This window comes from Equus quagga, chromosome 19, assembly GCF_021613505.1.
Source record: "Equus quagga isolate Etosha38 chromosome 19, UCLA_HA_Equagga_1.0, whole genome shotgun sequence".
Classification (NCBI taxonomy): domain Eukaryota; kingdom Metazoa; phylum Chordata; class Mammalia; order Perissodactyla; family Equidae; genus Equus; species Equus quagga.
In genome coordinates this window covers 4,950,916-4,970,460 of record NC_060285.1, presented here as the reverse complement: position 1 = coordinate 4,970,460, position 19,545 = coordinate 4,950,916, and the positions used below count along the sequence as shown (strand labels likewise).

General features: G+C 49.5%; 1 protein-coding gene across 7 annotated transcripts in view; it reads left to right on the top strand.

The window, feature by feature from the left end:
- Positions 1-17,822, top strand: part of FAM118A (family with sequence similarity 118 member A) — a 25,565-nt gene extending 7,743 nt beyond the window's left edge. For 2 of the 7 annotated variants that reach the window (XR_006886153.1, XR_006886150.1), the window contains exons 2-10: positions 2,591-2,649; positions 3,444-3,699; positions 7,007-7,228; positions 9,725-9,853; positions 11,340-11,625; positions 13,271-13,303; positions 14,178-14,261; positions 15,870-15,968; positions 16,603-17,822. Coding sequence is in view for 2 of the 7 variants with exons in the window: in XM_046646384.1 (XP_046502340.1) it covers positions 2,591-2,649; positions 3,444-3,699; positions 7,007-7,228; positions 9,725-9,853; positions 11,340-11,625; positions 13,271-13,303; positions 14,178-14,261; positions 16,603-16,622 (1,089 nt within the window). In the remaining 5 variants the exon portion in view is untranslated. The remainder of the gene's footprint in view (positions 1-2,590; positions 2,650-3,443; positions 3,700-7,006; positions 7,229-9,724; positions 9,854-11,339; positions 11,626-13,270; positions 13,304-14,177; positions 14,262-15,869; positions 15,969-16,602) is intronic. The other 5 variants (XR_006886154.1, XR_006886151.1, XR_006886152.1 and 2 more) reach the window with 4 other exon arrangements.
- The last annotated feature ends 1,723 nt before the right edge of the window (positions 17,823-19,545 follow it).

Here is a 19,545-nt window from a genome sequence, read left to right as displayed (position 1 = left end):
CTAGGGGCTGGCCCCGTGGCTGAGTGGTTAAGTTCGCGCGCTCCGCTGCAGGCGGCCCAGTGTTTCGTTGGTTTGAATCCTGGGCGCGGACATGGCACTGCTCATCAAACCACGCTGAGGCAGCGTCCCACATGCGACAACTAGAAGGACCCACAACGAAGAATATACAACTATGCACCGGGGGGCTTTGGGGAGAAAAAAGGAAAAAATAAAATCTTTAAAAAAAAAAAAAAAATTCTAAAATGTCATGTAGAGTAGGATGAGATAAAAGGCCCCTTCCCGTAGGTGGGAAGGAGTAACTGTTTTAAACTGATGTGTATTATTGTGGGGGGCAGTTGGGTTAGTGGACTGATAAGAGTCTCATTCACTTTTCACATAGGATTGGATAGGAATGACTCTTCAAGTGTTCTGTCCAGCCGTGGGAGGTTAGGAAAGGAAGTGGGGGTGGGGGCTCATTGACAGCTCAGAGCCTGAGTGGTTTGACTTAGAAATTTGAACTTCCAGAGCGCTTTTCATATGAGAGATTCCTGAGCTTTCAAATCTTGGTCAGTTAGCAAGAATTCTTATTTTGTAGTTGTTAAAACAGGATTGGTGAATAGTTAAGCCAGTCATTGAAATCTCAGGCCTGGGGTTCAGGGTTACTTATGCTAGGATTATATAACATAGTAGAAAACCCCAATATTTGTTACTTTCCTTAGAAAATATCTAGTAGGTTAAAAAAAAAACAGTTTGACCTTTGGTGCCTCTGATGGAACTCCACAGTGTGAAGGAGAATGGGGTTGGGGCAGAGCAACAGCCCCGACTCTGCCAGCCTTTGCCCTTGGGCAGGTGACGGGCGTCTGTGAGCAGCCTTTTCTTTGCCTATGGACTGTGGTTTCTTAACAGTGGCGGAGGGTCCCACACACCTTTGGGAGTTTGACGGAAGCTCGGAACTTTCTCCCCCGGGCGGGGGAGGAGGCAGGGAATGTCCAAACGCACAAAGTTGTTGACATTTTCAGGGATGTTCTCAGGATCCCATTTAGTTCTAAAATCTAGTGATGCTTATTGACTGACTAAGCCTTGTTTCCTTACCCTGGAAAAGTATTTTTGGTGACCTGATTCTAATTGAGGAAAAAAAAGATTACACGTGTAAAGAGGTGGTTTTCAATCAGTGCTGGTTAGGATACAGCAAGGCAGGCACTTCCCTCTTCTGCTGACCACTTTTCTGGAAAGCAGTTTGATGGTACGTGCTGAGATGTTTTACAATGTTCATATTCTTTAACTCAGCCATTCTGCTTCTCAGAAATCTCTCCTAAATAAGTAATTTCAAAATAAGTAAAAAGCTTTGGGCACAAAGACGCTTGTCAGAGTATTGTGGTAACATCCTGCAGTAGGCATGCAGATAAAGAAATGATGGTATGTCAATAGGAGAGACTTTCGCCGATATAACTATTACACTTATATTTATGAATACTTTTTAATAACATAAGGGAAATGCTTTTCTTATAAGTCATGAAGAAAGTAGGATATGAACCATGGTCTCAAATGATGTGAGAATTTTAAAGTAAAAAGTCCAGGGGCTGGCCACGTGGCCGAGCGGTTAAGTTCGTGCGCTCTGCTTCGGTGGCCCAGGGTTGCGCTGGTTTAGATCCTGGGCGCGGACATGGCACCGCTTGTCAGGCCACAGTGAGGTGGTGTGCCACATGCCACAACTAGAATATACAACTATGTATTGGGGGGATTTGGGGAGAAAAAGCAGGGGAAAAAAAAAAGATTGGCAACAGTTGTTAGCTCAGGTGCTAATCTTTAATGAAAAAAAATGTCCAGGGGAAAATACACAAATGCTAACAAGTTATTGCTAGTAGGTAGTAGGATTATGGGCTTTTGAAGCTTTATTTTTCTGTTTATTTCCTTGTTTACAGTAAATATCCTAGAATTAGAGAGAAAATGCGATTCTGGAAAAATTGTAGAATGTAGAGAGAGTTTGGCAGTAAAGACCTAGCTAGTTTAAGATTCCTGTTTTGTGTAAGCCAGGAATTGTCCTTTTAGTCTGCTTATTTCTTTGGCCTGGATTTAGTACAGCTGAGGGGAGGCCTGGCCCCTTGAAACACTTGCTGAGAAGTGTCATGTCCCTCTCAAGTGTGATACTCAGCCCTCGAGAGCACAGATGCTCCCCTGAGAAACCCTGTCTGGCCCTGAGAAACTGTGTTAGGCTATTTGCCATTTGCGTCCTTCTGTGATAAGTCATGGTGCTCGTGTCAGCTGGAAGCCCCTCTGGATAGAGGGATGGGGCCCAGCATGAAGCCCCCAGCGCTGAGCCCTCCCACCATCCGTACTCGATGTGTGTGCGTTCCCTTCCCATTCTGGCCACTGTAGAGCTCCGGAGAATCCGAATCGGAGCCTTTGCCTGGCTCACACAGTGTTAGGAACGGTGGCTTGGGAAACATTCTGGATGTACATTTTTTGTATATGATGTTTTTCAGGTATTCTAATTTAAAGAAAGATTCAGGACCTTTAATTTTGATTCCAGTCTTAACTCTCTTCCAGGGAACTAATAAAACAGCTTTTATCTGGGAAGTAGAAGTCTCATCTGACTAATTTTTCCCTTTAGGATTCACAGATGGATTCAGTGGAAAAGACAACAACAACTAGAAGTGAACAGAAATCGAGGTAAATAAAGTCAGCCACTTCCAGCGGGTTCCTAGTGTCCATCGCCAGTCTACTCGTGTGTTGTAAGGCAACAACCTGCTAAGGCGAAGTGAAGTGAGAACATTGGGTCAGGAGGGATCTCCAGTTGTGTAGCCACCCTTTGCTTCAACATAAGAAATGTTCCAGAAGGCAGTTCTCTTTCTGCCTAGGGAGGTGGCTGTGGCCTGGTCTCCACAGCAAGCGGCTGGTGATCGGAGGCCATGGCTGAGCCTGGGGGTGCTGTGCTGCACAGGAGGGCTGCTCACACCGTCAGCGGCGCATGGGCGGGCCTGCTCTAGCGGTGCACGATGGGGCGGTGCTTACCCTGGAAGGGGTTAGGGTTGGTAAGTGGCAGAAAACCAGCATTTTGTGAGGAATTTTCTTATCTGTCACTGCAAGCAGGGATCTTTTTGTCATCATAGTTCATATTTACAGGCTCTCTGCAGCTTCAGAGGAATCAAAATTGCTGAGCCTCCTGTTTACAAATATATATTATGCAAATGTGTGCTGAACACCACGGGGGACTCGAGATGAGTGAGACACAACTGTCCCCAAGTCTTTTATGGAGTGAGGACAGAACATGTGAAATAAATGCACAAAAAAAACAGTAGTACACAGGCCTTATCTCCCAGTTAGTATAAAGCGAGGGGAGTGTGTGTGTCCAGTGCCGGCCTTATCTGACTTAACGCTTCACAGATACTCCCACACTGCATTGCTTTTCTTCAAGGTTGCGATACTTCCATGTTGACTTTCATTCTCTCGCCATTGTTTTTAAGTAGAAAGTTTTTGAAAAGCCTCATCCGGAAACAGCCCCAGGAACTGCTCTTGGTCATTGGGACCGGTGTCAGTGCTGCAGTGGCCCCGGGGATCCCTGCCCTCTGCTCGTGGAGAAGCTGCATCGAGGCTATCATCGAGGCCGCAGAGCAGCTGGAGGTGCTTCACCCAGGGGACATCGCCGAGTTCCGCAGGAAAGTAATGAAGGACCGGGACCTGCTGGTTGTTGCCCATGATCTGATCCGGAAGATGTCACCTGTAAGTCTTTTTCAGACAAGTTCCGCAGGTCTCCCTGGGGGTAACTTACTTCTGGGCTGGACTGGTGAATCTGTGGATCTAATATTTAAATTTCTACAAGACTACGTTGCACTCATTTCTCAGCAGAGTTGGGCTGATGAGCCAGAAATCTTTCAGTCCATCAGAATATCATCTCTTTAAACAGAGGTGATGCCAGGTACCGTGTGGGGCTCCTCAACTAGCCCCTGTTACATGGAGCCTGAATATGTGAGATTGTCTTAGGCATGTCATCCTGCTGCACTGGGGATGAACCTTGTGATTTCATATTCACTTAGTGAAGGGGTCTCCTTTAGATGTGGTTTTGCTCTAAGCAGGCCAGCCGCATGTCGTTGGTTGACATGTGATTCCTAAAAACATTTTAAGGTGGGAGAGGTTAGAGCTTCTTTGTCTGCAGGTGGAAATGACGTAGTGGAGAGGAAAAGCGCAGTGATACAGGAGACGGTTGCTGAGCGATGCCCTCTCGTTGGTGGGGCTGGTGCAGGAGTGGGGTCGGCCTCAGACAGGTGCATGGCCAAGTCGTCATCACACAGCTCAGCCACAGTGTGGCGCAAACACTGGGAAGCTAGATGATGTGGTAGAGGCTCATGGCAGATTTCTTCTCATTCCTTCTGTATTTACTGAAGAAGCACTGCCATCATCTGAGGTCAGGGCAGGGAGGAGATGTTGGAGGGTTAACAAGGGGGCCTGGAAAAGTCTGCAGTGGTCATCAGGGAGACTAAGAGAGTTTAGGCTGCTGTAAAAAGAGACCTCAAACTGCATGGCTGAAATGTGATTACATTTCTATTTCTCACAGAAAAATCTGGGTAGGCAGCCCCAGGAGAGCACGGGGGCTTCTGTTTTGTTCCTCTGCTGTCTTCCCCGTGCAGCTTCCACTTGATGTTCACCATTAGCTGCCCCAACTCCTGCCGTCAGTGGTGTGCGTGTCTCGGCTCGTGGGAGGGGAGGCTAGTGCAGGGTGCGTGCCTTCTCCCTGCAGGGGCCTGCCATGGAGGTTGCGTGTGTCACTTCTGTCTTCACCCGTTGGCTTGAGTTTACACATGCTCTGCCTGGCTTTACCAGAGTCTGGGGAGTGCTTTTAGCTGGGTGACTGTACCGCATGTGAGCGTTCTATTAATAAGGGGCAACTAGCATCGTAGGACAGGGGCTGGCTGCTGCCTTTTTTTAAGTAAAGTTCTACTGGCACACTAGTGGCTGCTCCTGTTCGTTTACGTGTTGTCTAGGCTGCGTCCGTGCTTCAGCAGCAGAGTTGAGTATTGGCGCGAGACCATGGGGCCTGTGAAGCCTAAAATAACTGCTCTCTAGCCCTTCCTAGACAAGTTGCTGAGCCCTTCCTGGACAGAAGCGGGGAAGAGCCCATGGGCCACAGAAGTGTTGTAGGCCTGCCAGCAGCACTGAGGGGCCCGTTCACATGAGGTCTGGCATTTGAAGAGAGCTCAGCTGGGCTGACACTTGTTTAGCCAAGGAGATGAGTTCTTGGAGCTTTATTCTACTCGCCTCTTTACTTTTGTGTATTTTTGAAAACTTCCGTAGAAAAAGAGTTAAAGTGAGGCCAGTCAGAATGGCTGTTTCCCCACCTCTGTTCAGCAGGGTGAGAACAGGTGTGGAGTAAGTAGAGAGGTGGCTTTATCAACCTGGGATTTTGCCAGGGAGTTCCAGCAAAGCTGGGGAAGGGCAGGGGAGTGGAAGGTGTATGCAAGGGAGTAGTTGTGGTAAATTATGGCATCTAAGCTGCTTCATGGGGAGGTTAGGCCGGCAGGGGAGTGGGAGACGGTGGGTCAGTGGCAGCCAGGTGAGTGGTGTGCAGGTCTTGATGGGGTTGAAGTTGTCCTGGCAGCCCAAGGTGCTAGAGAGTTGGCCCGATGGGAGGGAGAGGTTGGACGGGGAGACTGGACCAGAGCTTCTGGAAAGGGTCCCTCTTGGTAATGATAAGGTTTGGGATGTGACTATAGGTGTGGATGGCCGAGATGGGACAATCACTGAGGGAGAGTGATAGAGGAATTTAGAGGCCGTGACACAGAAGGGATCATCTGAGTAACCCACTGTGAACGATGACAGAAGTACAGCTGGAGAGAACTTGACAATGAGCCAGGCGCCCCCTGACATCTTCACTGGGCCAAGGAGTGAGGGCTTCAGAGAATGGAGGGCCCGTTTTCAGTGGAGGAGGGAGTAGAATCTTCACAGAAGAGGATGAAGATGGGGAGGTGTGCTGATGAAAGACCCGCTGGGAACATCGGAAGGGTTTTGGGGATTGGGGAGGGAGAGGAGAGTGTCAGAAAAGGGAGTGTCGAGAGCCGCGGGATGAGTGACAATCTGGGAGTCTGTGACAGCTGACATAAAGAGGGACAGAGGGCCTGGGGGGAACGGACACTCCGAGGCAGATGGTGGCGGTGAGGGAGAGGATGAGCAGAGGTATTACAGGCGAATGCGCAGTCCAGGCTCCATTGCCCATCCCGCCACCCCTCGTGCAGAGGCTGCGCAAGGGGTGCTGTTCCTGCGAGTGCATGAAACCTCGACCTCTGCGTCCTCCTGGCTGCCACCCCTGTTTCTTTGCCCCCCTTCACAGTGGAACTCTGCAAAAGAGTTGTTTGTACTTGCTGTCACCAGTTGCTTATCTCTCCTCTCGAATCCACCCCAGCCAGGGTCCACTGAAGCAGCCTTGTCAAGGCCACCAGTGAATGACCTTGGTTGCTACATCCAGGGCCAAATCTCCCTCCTCATCCTGTTGACTCTCAGCAGTGGGACATGCTGTCTTTCCCCTAGTTAAGATGCTAAGACACACCATTTCCTAGAGCACCATGAAGAGAAACCCAGTACCTCTGTCATTCTCTCAGAGGGAAAGCCGAAGTCTGTTCCGTGGTCTTCAAGGCCCCACACGGTCTGGTTCTGGGTCACCTCTCTGACCTCCCTTGCCGACATATCCCCTCACTGCTCTCCTGCTACAAGGGCCCACTTGGACCCACTGAGGCTCTCGCACTTGCTCTTCCCTCTGCTGAGAACACTCTGCAGAGGCCTCGCTTCCTCCCCTGCTGCCCTTCGCCGCCAGCAGCTCCTGTCCCTCTTTCTCTGCTTTACTTTCCCACGGCATTTATCACTCTTGACACATTTGCACATTATCTGTCTCCCTCCTGGAGAGTTTTAGTGAACTCTGCGAGATCAGGTTTTCTTTCTTTTCTTTAAACTGCTCTCACCAGCACCCAGAATGCTGCCTGCTTCGGGGCTCAGCTGTCATGGAGAGGCGACGTACCGTAACTCCCTTTCCCTTCCCTAGCGCACAGGCGACACCAAGCCCAACTTCTTCCAGGACTGCCTGATGGAGATCTTCGACAGCCTGGAGCAGCACATCCAGAACCCGCTGGTGCTGCAGTCCATCCTCAGCCTGATGGAGCGGGGCACGATGGTCCTGACCACCAACTACGACAACCTGCTGGAGATCTTTGGGCAGCAGCAGAACAAGCCCATGGAGTCTCTGGATTTGAAGGACAAGACCAAGGTGTGGGCTCGGCCGGAGGGCCCGGAGGGCCGGGTGGCGGGCGGGAGGGGGAGGCCCCTCCTGTGAGCGGCTGCGCAGCCGCGGGTGTGGCATGAGCTTTCGTCTTCACAGCAGAAAATTAGTACCGATGACAGGTGCTGACTGTCAGCTCTCGGGGGCTGCTCTCCCCATGGAACAGCATAGACACCATGCCAGCTTCTTCCTCAGGGCGCGGGGACGGAGGGTGCTGCCCTTCCCATCTCAGCACTCCTGACTGTCGCTCTGGTTGTCTGTCTGTGTCTGTCCTGCAGGTCTGCAAGGGCTTCCGGTGCGCATTGCTTTATTGTAGGAAATGTGGGAGGTAAAGACAGTAGTTAAGCAAAGTAAAATCACCCACAGTCCTATTGCTGTGAATTTTGGTTAAGTTACCTTTTTTTTTTTTTAACAAATTGTGATTGAAATATATGTAAAGTTTTTATCCTGTTTTTTTCCCTTTAATATACTGTGAGCATTCTCCTGTCATTAAGCTGTTTTTAAAGCATGATTTTAAGTGGCAGTCGAATTTTAAGACTAAGTTATAATTGCTACCCTCCCTCTATCATTATTCACATATTTTCACAGTTATAAATATTTACAGTGAAAATGCTTACACTTTGTGTCCCTCTGTTTGTTTCTTTAGGATAAATTCCTAGAAGAGTCTCAGGGTCAAAGAGTATGACTATTTTAAAGACAGATGATATAAATTACCAGACTGTTTTCCAGAAAGATGAGCAGTTTACATGCCCAGTAGCTGTGTAAGGGCACGTCCGTGTCCCGTGTCTTGCCAGTACCTGGTGTATGGAACAGAACAAATACATGTCACTCATTGGATAGTTGGACACTGTACATTTTTCTTTCTTTTGTTACTAAGGTTGAACATAGTTTCGTTTTACTGACTCTATTTCTTTTGTGACATGTTTGTGTCTGTGGTGTATTTGCTTAAAGAGTCTGTGTTATTGCTACCACGGAAGACTGCACTTAGGCTGTCTGCTTTGCTCTGCAGAGAGGTCTCAGCCCCGCCCTGTGACAAGGACGCTGGAGCAGGTAGAGACCGTGTCTCATTTGGGATGGCACGGGCTTCCCCCCGCAGCCCTTCTCACGGAGCGTGGTGGGGCGCAGGCCAACTGCACCTCCAGGCGCGCGGGGACTGGGCTGACGCCGTCCTCACGGGAGAGGCGCACTCTCTCGAGCCGTCAGTGACACTGATAGAACACCTGCTCTGCGTGGCCGAGCGCTGTGGTCCCGTCTGTGAGGCTTGCTCACTACCGCACACAGTGTCTCCAGAAATAAACTGCAGGTGGCGTTTAACAGCAGTGCCTGCTGGCTCCTCTGCCTGTTTGTGTTGGTAGAGCTGCGGGTGTTTGTCTGTCTGGGTGTGGCAGTCCTGCTGCTGATGTGAAAGCCCCCAGCATGAAAATAAAATGGAATAGCCATGATGGGCATCTCTTTAAGGACCTTTGTTCTGTATCTTGAAATGAAATCAATGTAAAGCTATTTGATAAATTGTTTTTTCCATATATATTTTTCTGGGTATAAAAACAATATATACCTAGAAGTAATTAAAATATAATGTATAACTTAGAAGGAAGTCCTCATAATCCCCTTAAAGTAAACAGTCTTAACAGTTTGCTGTAATCTCAGCTGTTAAAGTGTTTTCCACATAACTGTCTCTGTCTTTAAAGTTCTTTTTGATATGATGTGACAGGAATAACTAGCGCCAACAGCTGTTTTTCCTAGATTTTGAAGCTATAATTGTAAATTGAAACATTTCCCTTACTCTTTCCAAGGTAGGTTTGAAAAACCACGAATGTTTTCCTCATAGTGGTTGTTTTTTTTTCTTTTGGGAGGAATGTTAGCCCTGAGCTAACATCCACTGCCACTCCTCCTCTTTTTGCTGAGGAAGATTGGCTCTGAGGTAACAGTTGTGCCCATTTTCCTCTACTTTTTTTTTTTGGCAGTTGCCAAACTTTTCTTTTTTTTTTAATTGCTTTTTCTCCCCAAATCCCCCCAGTACATAGTTGTATATTTTAGTTGTGGGTCCCTCTAGTTGTGGCCATCTTCCTTACTTTATACATGGGACACCTGCCACAGCATGGCTCGATAAGTGATGCTTAGGTCTGCACCCAGGATTTGAACCAGTGAACCCTGGGCCGCCTAAGTGGGGTGTGTGGACTTTACCACTACGCAACCGGGCTGGGCCCCCTTATTTTTTTTTCTTTCTTCATCTCCCCAAAGCCCCCCAGTACATAGTTGTATATTCTAGTTGTGGGTCCTTCTAGCTGTGGCATGTGGAACGCCACCTCAGCATGGCCTGATGAGCGGTGCCGTGTCCGTGCATAGGATCCGAACTGGCAAACCCTGGGCCTCTGAAGCAGAGCGCGCAAACTTAGCCACTTGGCTACAGGACCGGCCCCCTCCTCCTTTCTGTTTTAAATAATACCAGATTGTTGTTCTTTGTCTTGGCTTGATCTTTGGTAGGTCCTTCAGTGGGCAAGAGGACACATCAGATACGGAGTCCTCCACATTCACGGCTTATACACAGACCCCTGCGGGATGGTACTGGATCCATCAGGATATAAAGATGTCACTCAGGACCCAGAAGTCATGGTATGGCCTGCCTGAATTAGGTGCTGGTGGCATTCATTGGGACTCTGGTGGCCACTGGCCTTTGGCAGCCATCTAGGTAGTTTCCTGTCTCCAGGCGTCCCGCCCCTCTGAGCCGTACCGCTGCTGGGGCGGGCATGCGCTGCTGTTCTCGGCTGGACCCCAGGCCGGGCCCAGGCTCCGGCATCTTGAGCAGATGCGCAATGACCATTCTGTGACTCTGTTGCTTGGGGTACAGTTGACTTTCTTCAGTGTGCCTTACAGGGCCTTGCACGCTATATTCCTCTTTTCCTCTGGCCACTCCTCTCTACTCAGTATTTCTTTCTGTTCATTCAGCTGTCTCCTCTCCTTTCTCTACTTAGCAGTCTCTAGCTTTCAAACCTACTTTTAATATTTCATTCTCTGTGAGGCTTTTTTGATATCCTAGACAAAGTAAAGTGTGGAAAACTGGTTCCCAGCTGTTCGTAAACTCTTTTTTAAAGATTTTATTTTTCCTTTTTCTCCCAAAGCCCCCGGGTACATAGTTGTGTATTTTTAGTTGTGGGTCCTTCTAGTTGTGTACACTCTTATTTTAGCACCCAGAGACGACAGTGTCTTCTCAGCTTCCCTGGCGAGCTCAGGGTCAGCACTGTCCTCAGTGCTCGTCCCCAGTCCTGCAGACCAGGGTGCTGTGTGGCCCAGTGGATGGCCTGGCCAACGCTCTTCGGCTCCGGCAGTGATGCTCTCGGCGGGTCACAGGAATGCCTGTGCTGACGCTGAGCCTCTCTCTGAGATGTCGGGGTGTTGAATTGGGGATGCCCTGCTGCATGCCTGAGTGACCCCACATCATCTTTGCTTCCCCCTGTGCCCCCTCCCTTACGTCCCTGTCACTGGGCCCCTCCTCAGCTCTCCTGCCCTCACTCCCAAAAACCCTGTTCTCCTGACACCAGGCCCCTCCCACAAAGTTCCCATCTGTGATCCACTGAGACAGATGTTACTTCCAAAGTGTTGCATGTATACAGTTCTGACTTGAAAAGAAACTTAATGTCCTTATTTGATGTTTTAATAGTTTAAAATTATCCATCACTCTAGAAGATTTTAGTTGAGTGCACTGACAAGACTGGTGGGCGGGGTGGGCTGTGCAGTCAGCTGTCCTTATTTCGAGGCGCATCTCCATGGACCTTGATCGGGACCTGGGCCGGTCATCCTGCTTGGAGAGGCAGAGGCGCCCGTGACTGCTGACAGGCAGACTGGCAGCGCGGCTTCGGCCTCTGTCCACAGAGTGCGGCGCCGCGTCTGTCTGTCCATCATGGCACCGTGTCCCCCTGTCCAGCGTGGCGCGGGGCCCAGAGTGTGTGCGCCTTTCCAGCTGTGTTGCTCACTGTGGCTCTCGGGAAAGGCCTGTTAGGGAGCGAAGATTTAAAAGTGCAAATATGTTACTCTCTGGTGAGTCGTGAGAGCTTGCTGTCTTTGAGGTGAGCATCCTGTTTCTTTGTTGGTTTTTTCACAGGAAGTTCTCCAGAACTTGTACCGCACCAAATCTTTTCTGTTTGTGGGCTGTGGAGAGACCCTTCGTGATCAGATTTTCCAAGCTCTTTTCCTTTACTCAGTGCCAAATAAGGTGGATTTAGAGCACTATATGGTTGTGCTCAAAGAGAATGAAGACCATTTCTTTAAGCACCAAGCAGACATGCTTTTGCACGGGATTAAAGTAGTGTCCTACGGGGACTGCTTCGACCACTTCCCGGGGTACGTGCAAGAGCTGGCCACGCAGATCTGCAAGCAGCGCAGTCCAGGTATGGGGTTTCTGCTTCCCTTCAATACACAAAACCCATAGGCTGCTTCCAGCTTTTTTCCGAGATAGAATTTATACACCATAAAATCAAACTGGGATGTAATTTTATACGCCATTAAATTCACCGGTCTTCAGTTACCTTGAAAAAACGTCTCTGTGTGCTTTAAAAATAGAAGATTGGGGTAACTGGTCCGATGGTAATAGCACTTTAAAGTTTCCAGCTGTGCGTGTAGTTGTCCACATTGATTCCTGTTTCAGATGGCGTGCCGTGCTTCCGATCACCTTACAGCCTCACGGCTGTGACACTGAGCCCCGACAAATGCAGGTCCCTCGCACCTTTATCCCGTGTCTACATTTTACAAGTTAAAACTACTGAGGCAGAAAACGATTTTATGAAGACTTTTTTTTCACATAACGTCTTTCCCGGCCCACTGTGTGCAGCGCAACTTTGAAGTCATTCTTGGCCCTTCCTCCGGGGTGTGGTTCCTCTGCCAGGAGCGAGCACGATAATCGAGCAGCTCTTCAGCCCGTCAGTTAAGGGCTTTGAGTTTGGTATCATAAAATATGGATGACGGCAGACTTGGAGAGGTCAGTGTTGACTGTCATTTTGTTGTAAGAGGAAGCGCAGATGTGCGCCCACACAGTGGAACCGGGTTAACTGCAGAGTCGGCTGGAGGGGACTGGCCGTGAGCTGGAGGACTAGAGGATGCTGAGATCATGGGTAACCAAACGCTCAGACAATCCGACAGCTGAGTTTTGTTCCCACTAGTCCTTTTCCCAATTGCTAATAATTAGCAAAACGAAGCAATTTAAGTTTCACTTCCATTGATAGAAGTCTAAGCAGGGCAGTAGCCAGTTTCTCCCTAAGGAGAGGGGCGCTGGCGCCTGCTGGGAGGTTTACGTTCTTGATCGTGGTTCATGTTCAGTCACGGCATCCACTGCTCCTCAGTAGATGCACTCGCAGATGATGAGACGAGCTCAGAGAGGGGAATGAGTTGCCTAGTTAGTGCGCAGATGTGTGGAAGCTGGCGTTGGGCTCCTGGAGTGACGGCAGAGTGCAGTACGCAGTCAGTGTGTCCCCGAGCAGGCCGTGTGTGTGGCTGGAGAGGGTGGTGTTCCCCTCGTCTCTGCTCCTAACCTCCGCCTCTCCTGCCTCCGCGCACATAACTGTGTGGAGGCGCAGGCCCTCACACCCCCCCGAGCGCCTTCCTGTCCCCACTGAGGCCTTTTCCAGGCCTGGCAGCTGAATGGATTCGACAGGCAGCCCAGGGGCTGAAAGGTCTTTGGATTTGTGATCTGACCGTGTCCTTAATGACATTTGTTCTTACATTCGTGAGGTACTTCTGTTTGGAGAGGGTGGCGTCACAGCGATGACAGTAGTAATAGTGACGGCAGGTGCCAGGCCGGCCCAGGTGCTCCACCCGTTCATTCGTTCAGTCCTCACATCGACCCCAGGTGGTCTGGAGAGAAGAGGACGGTGACCAGCCTGCGATCCCACCGTAGGCCGGAGCAGCATCCGAGCCGGCCGCAGCCTCGCCCCGTCGCTGGGCGCCCGTGCTGCCTCTCAGCAGGCCTCGCCGCGGCCGCCCCGAGGACGACGAGACCTGAGGTCGTGGCTCTGCTCACTGTTTTCCTTTCTTCTCCAGATGCCGATGGAGTGGACAGCACCACATTGTTGGGTAAAGCACATCTCGATTTTGACCAGCCTGACTTTTACCTACGCATTCCATTGTCTTACCGCCACTCTGTGAAATCACAGCTTGCTTGTCACATGGCATGTTTAGCCTGGCTTAAAACAGCCCCACCAGAGAGGATGAATAGTGGTGCCTTCATGACGGTCCCTGCCACAGTGAAGGGATCAGAAATAGATCGCATCAACTGGGAAGCACAGCTTTGTCAGCCGTGGGCCCTCTGCTGGCCCCTGAGAGTAGTTTCCTGTCCTAGAGCCGAGACGGGAATCAGAACAAGCTCTGTGGTACTTTGCCATTCAGTCTAAGATGGGGGGACTTGACCGTCCCCTTCCGCAATCTGGATTGCAAAGGTTCTAAGCTTTCATGTAAATTTTCTGTGTCGTTCTTGTTTGAAACGTGAGTGCTCTTGCTGGTTCACCTCTGCCTCTGTCTGAATTACCGAGCTGTGACAGCCCAGTGGCTCCCGGCGTCCCCCCTGGGGTGAGCCTGGCTCCAGGCTCCTCCATGCTGGTCTGTCAGTTGGGGGGGCAGGGCCACTGAGTGCAGCCTGGGCTCCCTGTCTGTCCCAGCGGATGCACAGATAGGGCAGTTCCCAGTGCGGATGGGCTTCCGTTTGGCAATTATAAACCAGTGGCACTTTCCACTTGTGCCTTATTTCCATGTGAAAGGACACATTCATTAGAGTTGCTTCCTCTGACTTCTGGAACCATCCTTTTCTTTTGGAAAAAGCATTAGCTTGATAGACATAATTTGTAGTGTATGGCAGGGATTATTGGGCCAGTAAAATCAGATTTATAAACTGGTCCTTGGAGGGTGGATTCTAGAATATATAAGCTTTTTAACAAAAGTTTTCATCTTTCAGGTAATGCATGCCAGGACTGTGCGAAGAGGAAGTTAGAAGAGAATGGAATTGAAGCTTCCAAAAAACTCCGACCGTCAGATACGGGTAAAGCGTTGGTCCTTTCTGTCGGGAGCCTGGTACGGTTCGCCTTGTTTGTAGGTGTTTCAGTCAACGGGCTTTGTTTAAGTGTCCCTCGGCCCTGGGTGGAAGGAATGATGCGTACATCCAACTGCCCAGAGGTACCCACTTTTACAAAGTAGTTTATTTAAGTTAGCATGTTATTGAGGAAAAACACAGAGAAAGTCCTCAAATTGTAAGGTCAGCCCAGTGACCTTTCACGGAGCGATGCACCATCCGGTGTTGCCCATCCGCTCAAGAAACGGAACGGTCGGGAGCCCCTCCCCACTTACCCTTTCGTCACCCTCCACTGCCCAAGGGCAGCCACTGTCCTGACTCTTGTCACCTTAGTCTCCAGAGAAAACCACTTGAAATCATGTGTTTTTTGTTATCTCTATCACTGAATGAGGATTTAAACTATTAATTTAAATAGTCTCTTTCGACTTTAAGACAGGTGGTGTGGCTCACTCGTGCTGTCCCCTCCCTCTCCTTCCAGCTTCTCATAGTGTGTGATTTCTGCTTCTTTAAATAACGTACCTGTGTGCCTGCTTTGACTTCCCAGTGTGAGGACTGGGCAGAAATGGGCCCTGCGCTTCCCGCCTCCCCATCCTCCTCTCGCTTCCTGAGCGCGCTCGGAGGGGAGGGCGGTGTGGTCACCGGGGTTACCGGACAGGGAGGAAATGAGCCCTCTAGTCCGGCCACGGGTTGATTCTAAAAGTTGGAAAGCAAAAGCATTTACTTTATTAAAACAATGTAAATATTTTTCCTGGTTAGACAACTTGTGTGTCGTGGTAATGGGTTTAGTATCACGATTCCTGTGCCAATTGCAAGACATGTTGTCAGTATCAAGGTCAAATGTGTTTTTTCCTTACATTCCATTAATTGTGCCTCCATTTTGGATTCTGCATATTGGTGTTGCTTTTTACTTATTTATTTATCTTTTCAGGATTGGCACCTAAGCATCTGTTGCCAATCTTTTTTTTTTTTCTTCTTCTCCCCAAAGCCCCCCCAGTGCATAGTTGTACATTCTAGTTGTAGGTCCCTGTGGTTGTGGCATGTGGGACACCACCTCAGCGTGGCTTGATGAGCACTGCCATGTCTGTGTCCAGGATCCGAACCAGCGAAACCCTGGGCCGCCAAAGCAGAGCGCAAACTTAACCACTCGGCCACGGGGCCGGCCCTGCTTTGTTCTTTTTGAGTTTTAGATTCCTCTTTTCTCCTGTTCAAAAAAATAACGTTTCTCAGTCTTTTTAAATGTATGCATTCTCTCAGTCATGCTGCCCCTCATTTCCTGAGACATCTTCTGACCTTCTGCTCCATTCTGGACTGCTGCCTGCTTGTCACCCTGGAGTGCCTCTTCCTTGCTCTCCTAGATCACTGCCCAGGTCTGCCTTCTTCTTGCCCACGCCCCTGTTCTGCTCCAGCCTCCTCGGGTGGCTCCCACAGCCCCCCTGTGTGGAAGGTCAACTCCCCTTAGAGAGCAGTAGGAAAGCCACCCCATAGGCTGGGGATCCCCTGGATGCACCCACACCAGCAACCTGCTTCTCCCTCGCATTATGTCTACTTAGAGCAAGCTCTCTGGTCTGTTTCTTGCAGAGAGAGACCAAGGTGCATCTTCTCAGTGCTGCTGACCACACGGGCAGGCTGCAACGCTTGAAGGAAGGTGGCAGGCCCCTAGCCGCACGGCAGTCCTGTGTGTGTGTCCTCTGAGCCTACCTTCTCTGCACTTTCTCAGACTCCCACGATGTGTGTGTTGAAATTGGCCCCTCACTGACGACGACAACCCCCCGCCCCAGGCCATTTAAGAAGGGAAAAGCACTCATATTCATAGGTTGAGATTTCCACAGATCTTTGCAAACCTAATGTTATAATTTACTTTGATGGTATTTATAACTCACAAAGCCATTTCTAGACAATGGCTACCATTTCCATTATGGAGGCATCTTTAAAGTCTTTAGCACATAAGAAAAACTATAAGCAGTTTCTTTTTTTCTTTTTCTTTTTTTGCTGAGGAAGATTGGCCCTGAGCTAACATCTGTTGCCAGTCCTCCTCTTTTTACTTGAGGAAGATTTGCCCTGAGCTAACACCTGTGCCAGTCTTCCTCTATTTTGTATGCGGGATGCCGCCACAGTATGGCTTGATGAGCGGTGTGTAGGTCTGCGCCCAGGATTTCAACCTGCGAATCCCAGGCTGCTGAAGCAGAGCATGCGAACTCAACCACTGTGCCACTGGGTTGGCCCCATGTTTCTGAAATAGAAATCCTATTGCAAAAACTTTTTTAAGCTGAACTATAACATTTTCATATTCCTTTCTTTTTGGTTTAAACAGATGATGCTGGAGGGTCTTGAAATCTTTAAACCAATAAAACCTGCAACTTGAAAACCGGCCTCTGTAACCGCAGTGCCATACCCAACCGTGAGGGACGTTCCGAGACCTCCACGTGGGACCTCAGCTCTCACCCGTCACGCCCCGGAAGGGCCCTGTGGGTGCGGGACCCTCGGGGGCCGCGTGAAGAGTTCCGCTGTGCGTGTGGGACTGCGCGGGCGGGGAAGCGGACACACTGCAGGTGTCCTTTGTGAGGACTGATGGACAACTACCTCAGGGGCCAGCTTGGCAGGAAGGGAGATCTCTGGTGTCCCTGATGCCCGTGTGACATGCCCTTTTTGTCAAGGTGGTTTTTTCTAATAACAAGGAGAGAGTGAAGACTGTCCAAGCAACAGTAGTTGCCAAAGAGAAAATAAGAAACTAGACACTTATATTTGGTAATTTTTACGTGGAGACGTCTGTTACTGTAAACAGTTTGCAAGCCTGTCTGTCCCCTTGTTAGATAGTAAAGCGCGCGGGTGCTCTCAAAGAAAGACAAGCTGAGCAGGGCCGCTTGGGAATGGCGATGTTACTAACTTCAGTCCCCAAGAACGGCGGGTCTGGCGTGCGAAGCAGCGGAGACCCGGTCACAAGTGCAGCCCCATGCGGTGCGAGTCTGTTTTGTGACCGACAGTTGGGAAGTTCCGAGTGGAGCATGAGACCAAGTTTGAGCTGGGAGCGAGTGTATACTCCAGGCTCTCCCAGCCACCCTGCGGGGTGCGGCCAGCCCTTCCGTTGTCTCCAAATGCGCTTCCCGTGGCCGGCGGAGGGCCTGCAGAGCGCGAGGGAGGCCAGACTGGGGGCAGGCGTGCAGCACTGGGAACGCTGCCAGGCTTCCTCCAGGGCAGACACGGTGCGCGCCCCGGGTGCAGGCCTTGTGCCCGGGAGTCGCTCTGACTCTGACCGAGTCGCTCTGACTGTGACCGTGGCAGAGGCCCTGCTAGGTTTACCTCCCAGAGGCTGCTTATTTTGAATGTGACATTTCTTGCCAAGCCCTGGGACACTCCCCACGGGTGGCAGTGTAGCTCCCCATAGGTATAGAGAAAGTAAGGAACAAGAAATAGAAAGTTGGGGCGTGTAGGGAATGAGAGAAGCCAGAGACTTGCTTAAGACCTTTTCTTTTTGAAGCATGGAAAACAAACCTTTTATGTTATTCTGGTCATAAATAAAATTTTGACTTCAACTCTTTGTGCTCAGCTTTTCTTAGTTATGACAAGGCTTGGTATAATGTATTTCAGGAGAATTTGTACCTCGAGTGGCCGCATAATTGTGAAATCAATTAAGTGATTATTTGAATGTATTTTAACTTTAAAAAGCAAACACTATAAATTGGTTTTTTTTTAAAAGACGTGCTTACAAAGTACAGTCATGGATGGATACCTGAATCTGAAAGCTGGCCAGACATAGGGTATAGCGATAGGACAAGCATGGACAGTGACGTGGAACAGGATATACAACTGGAAAAGGAAAGCAGAACCAGTTCAAGACAAGCTTTGAGTGCCGTGCTGAAGGGGCGGAGGCCTCGTTGCTGTCATGAATGAATATGTGTATAGTCGGTTTTGCTGTAATGCTGGTTTTAAAATGCAAATTATTCCGATGATTGATAGAAGAGAAAGAAACGATTTGAGTATAACTCCTTTGTCTATGTCTAATTTTGTCTGAGAAACGCTAGGTCCGGGGCGACAAAGGATGGCTGTTTGCCGACTGCCTCAGGCTAGCGCGGTGTTCACATTTTTCAGTGGTCGCATTCTACGCAGCCCTGGAGGTACCTACCCCAGAGCCTCCTTGCCGCCTCGCCAAGGCCTGAAATGCTCGCTGGCCCTGCCCCAGGTGAAGGCGCTCTGCTGCGCCCCGCCGAAAGGAGCCGCACAGGACACACCCAGCCCACCACGCGCCAGCCCCGCCAGCTCCCCGGGATGACCCTCCCAGCTCGAGCACCACAGGCTGCACCCCGCCATGCCCACTTCACAAGCCAGCGTCAGGGTGTTTGAGATAAAGCGCCATATTTACTGTAGTTGTACATTTTTTAACAACCGTTTAACGTGTGTAAAGCCGGCTGTTTTTATTAGGTTCCTGTCTTTGCTTTGGAGCGTGGCCCCTACCCCATGTCTCCCTGGGCGCTCTGGTTTTCACTGTGTGCCTGTGCCCGGCATGGTGCTTTCAGGAATGCAGGTGTGTGGCATTAGAACGGAACTGACTACTTGGAAGGATCAGTGACAACATATGAGTCCGAGTTATGAGAGAACAGCCCAGGCAGAGATAAGGGTCTACACTGAGCTCATGTGGCACTAAAGGGACATTTCAATATTAAGTTGATGTCTTTTGAGGCAGAGGAAGTTGGTGATTTAGATGGGACTGCAGGAGTAGAAAAAGGAACAAAGGATAACGACAGTGGCTTCTGCTATCTACAGTTCAGAGCTGGGGGAGGGCAGGAGGCAAGGCTTCTGTGACTTAATCTGTTTCTTAGGGTGCATTTTCTTTACCTGAAACAATGAGTGTTCAAGAGCAATTCCATTACTTCAGGAGGCTCCTCCTTGGTTAGCACTTGGGCCCAAAGCCGTCTTAAGTACAAGAGCGCCGGCACCTTAGAAGTTTTCGTTGCGTTGGGAAACGGACATGAACTAGCATGGAAAAGCCGCCAGCTTGCCTTCCTACCCTAACAGTGTATTTAGGGAAGAAGTCAGTTGCTACTTGGGAAAGCCTGTGTTCTTCAATATTTCCTTCTTAACGGAAATTCCATTTAGAAAAATTTAGATTGCATTGAAGCAGACAATTCAATTTCACTTTAAAATTTTTTTTGTTTCTAAAATTTTAGATTGGAGACATTTGAAAACAGAATATTTATGTTTTATTGATACTTTCAATATTAACATTAGTTTCTCTAAAATAATTTCCCATAAAACCCAG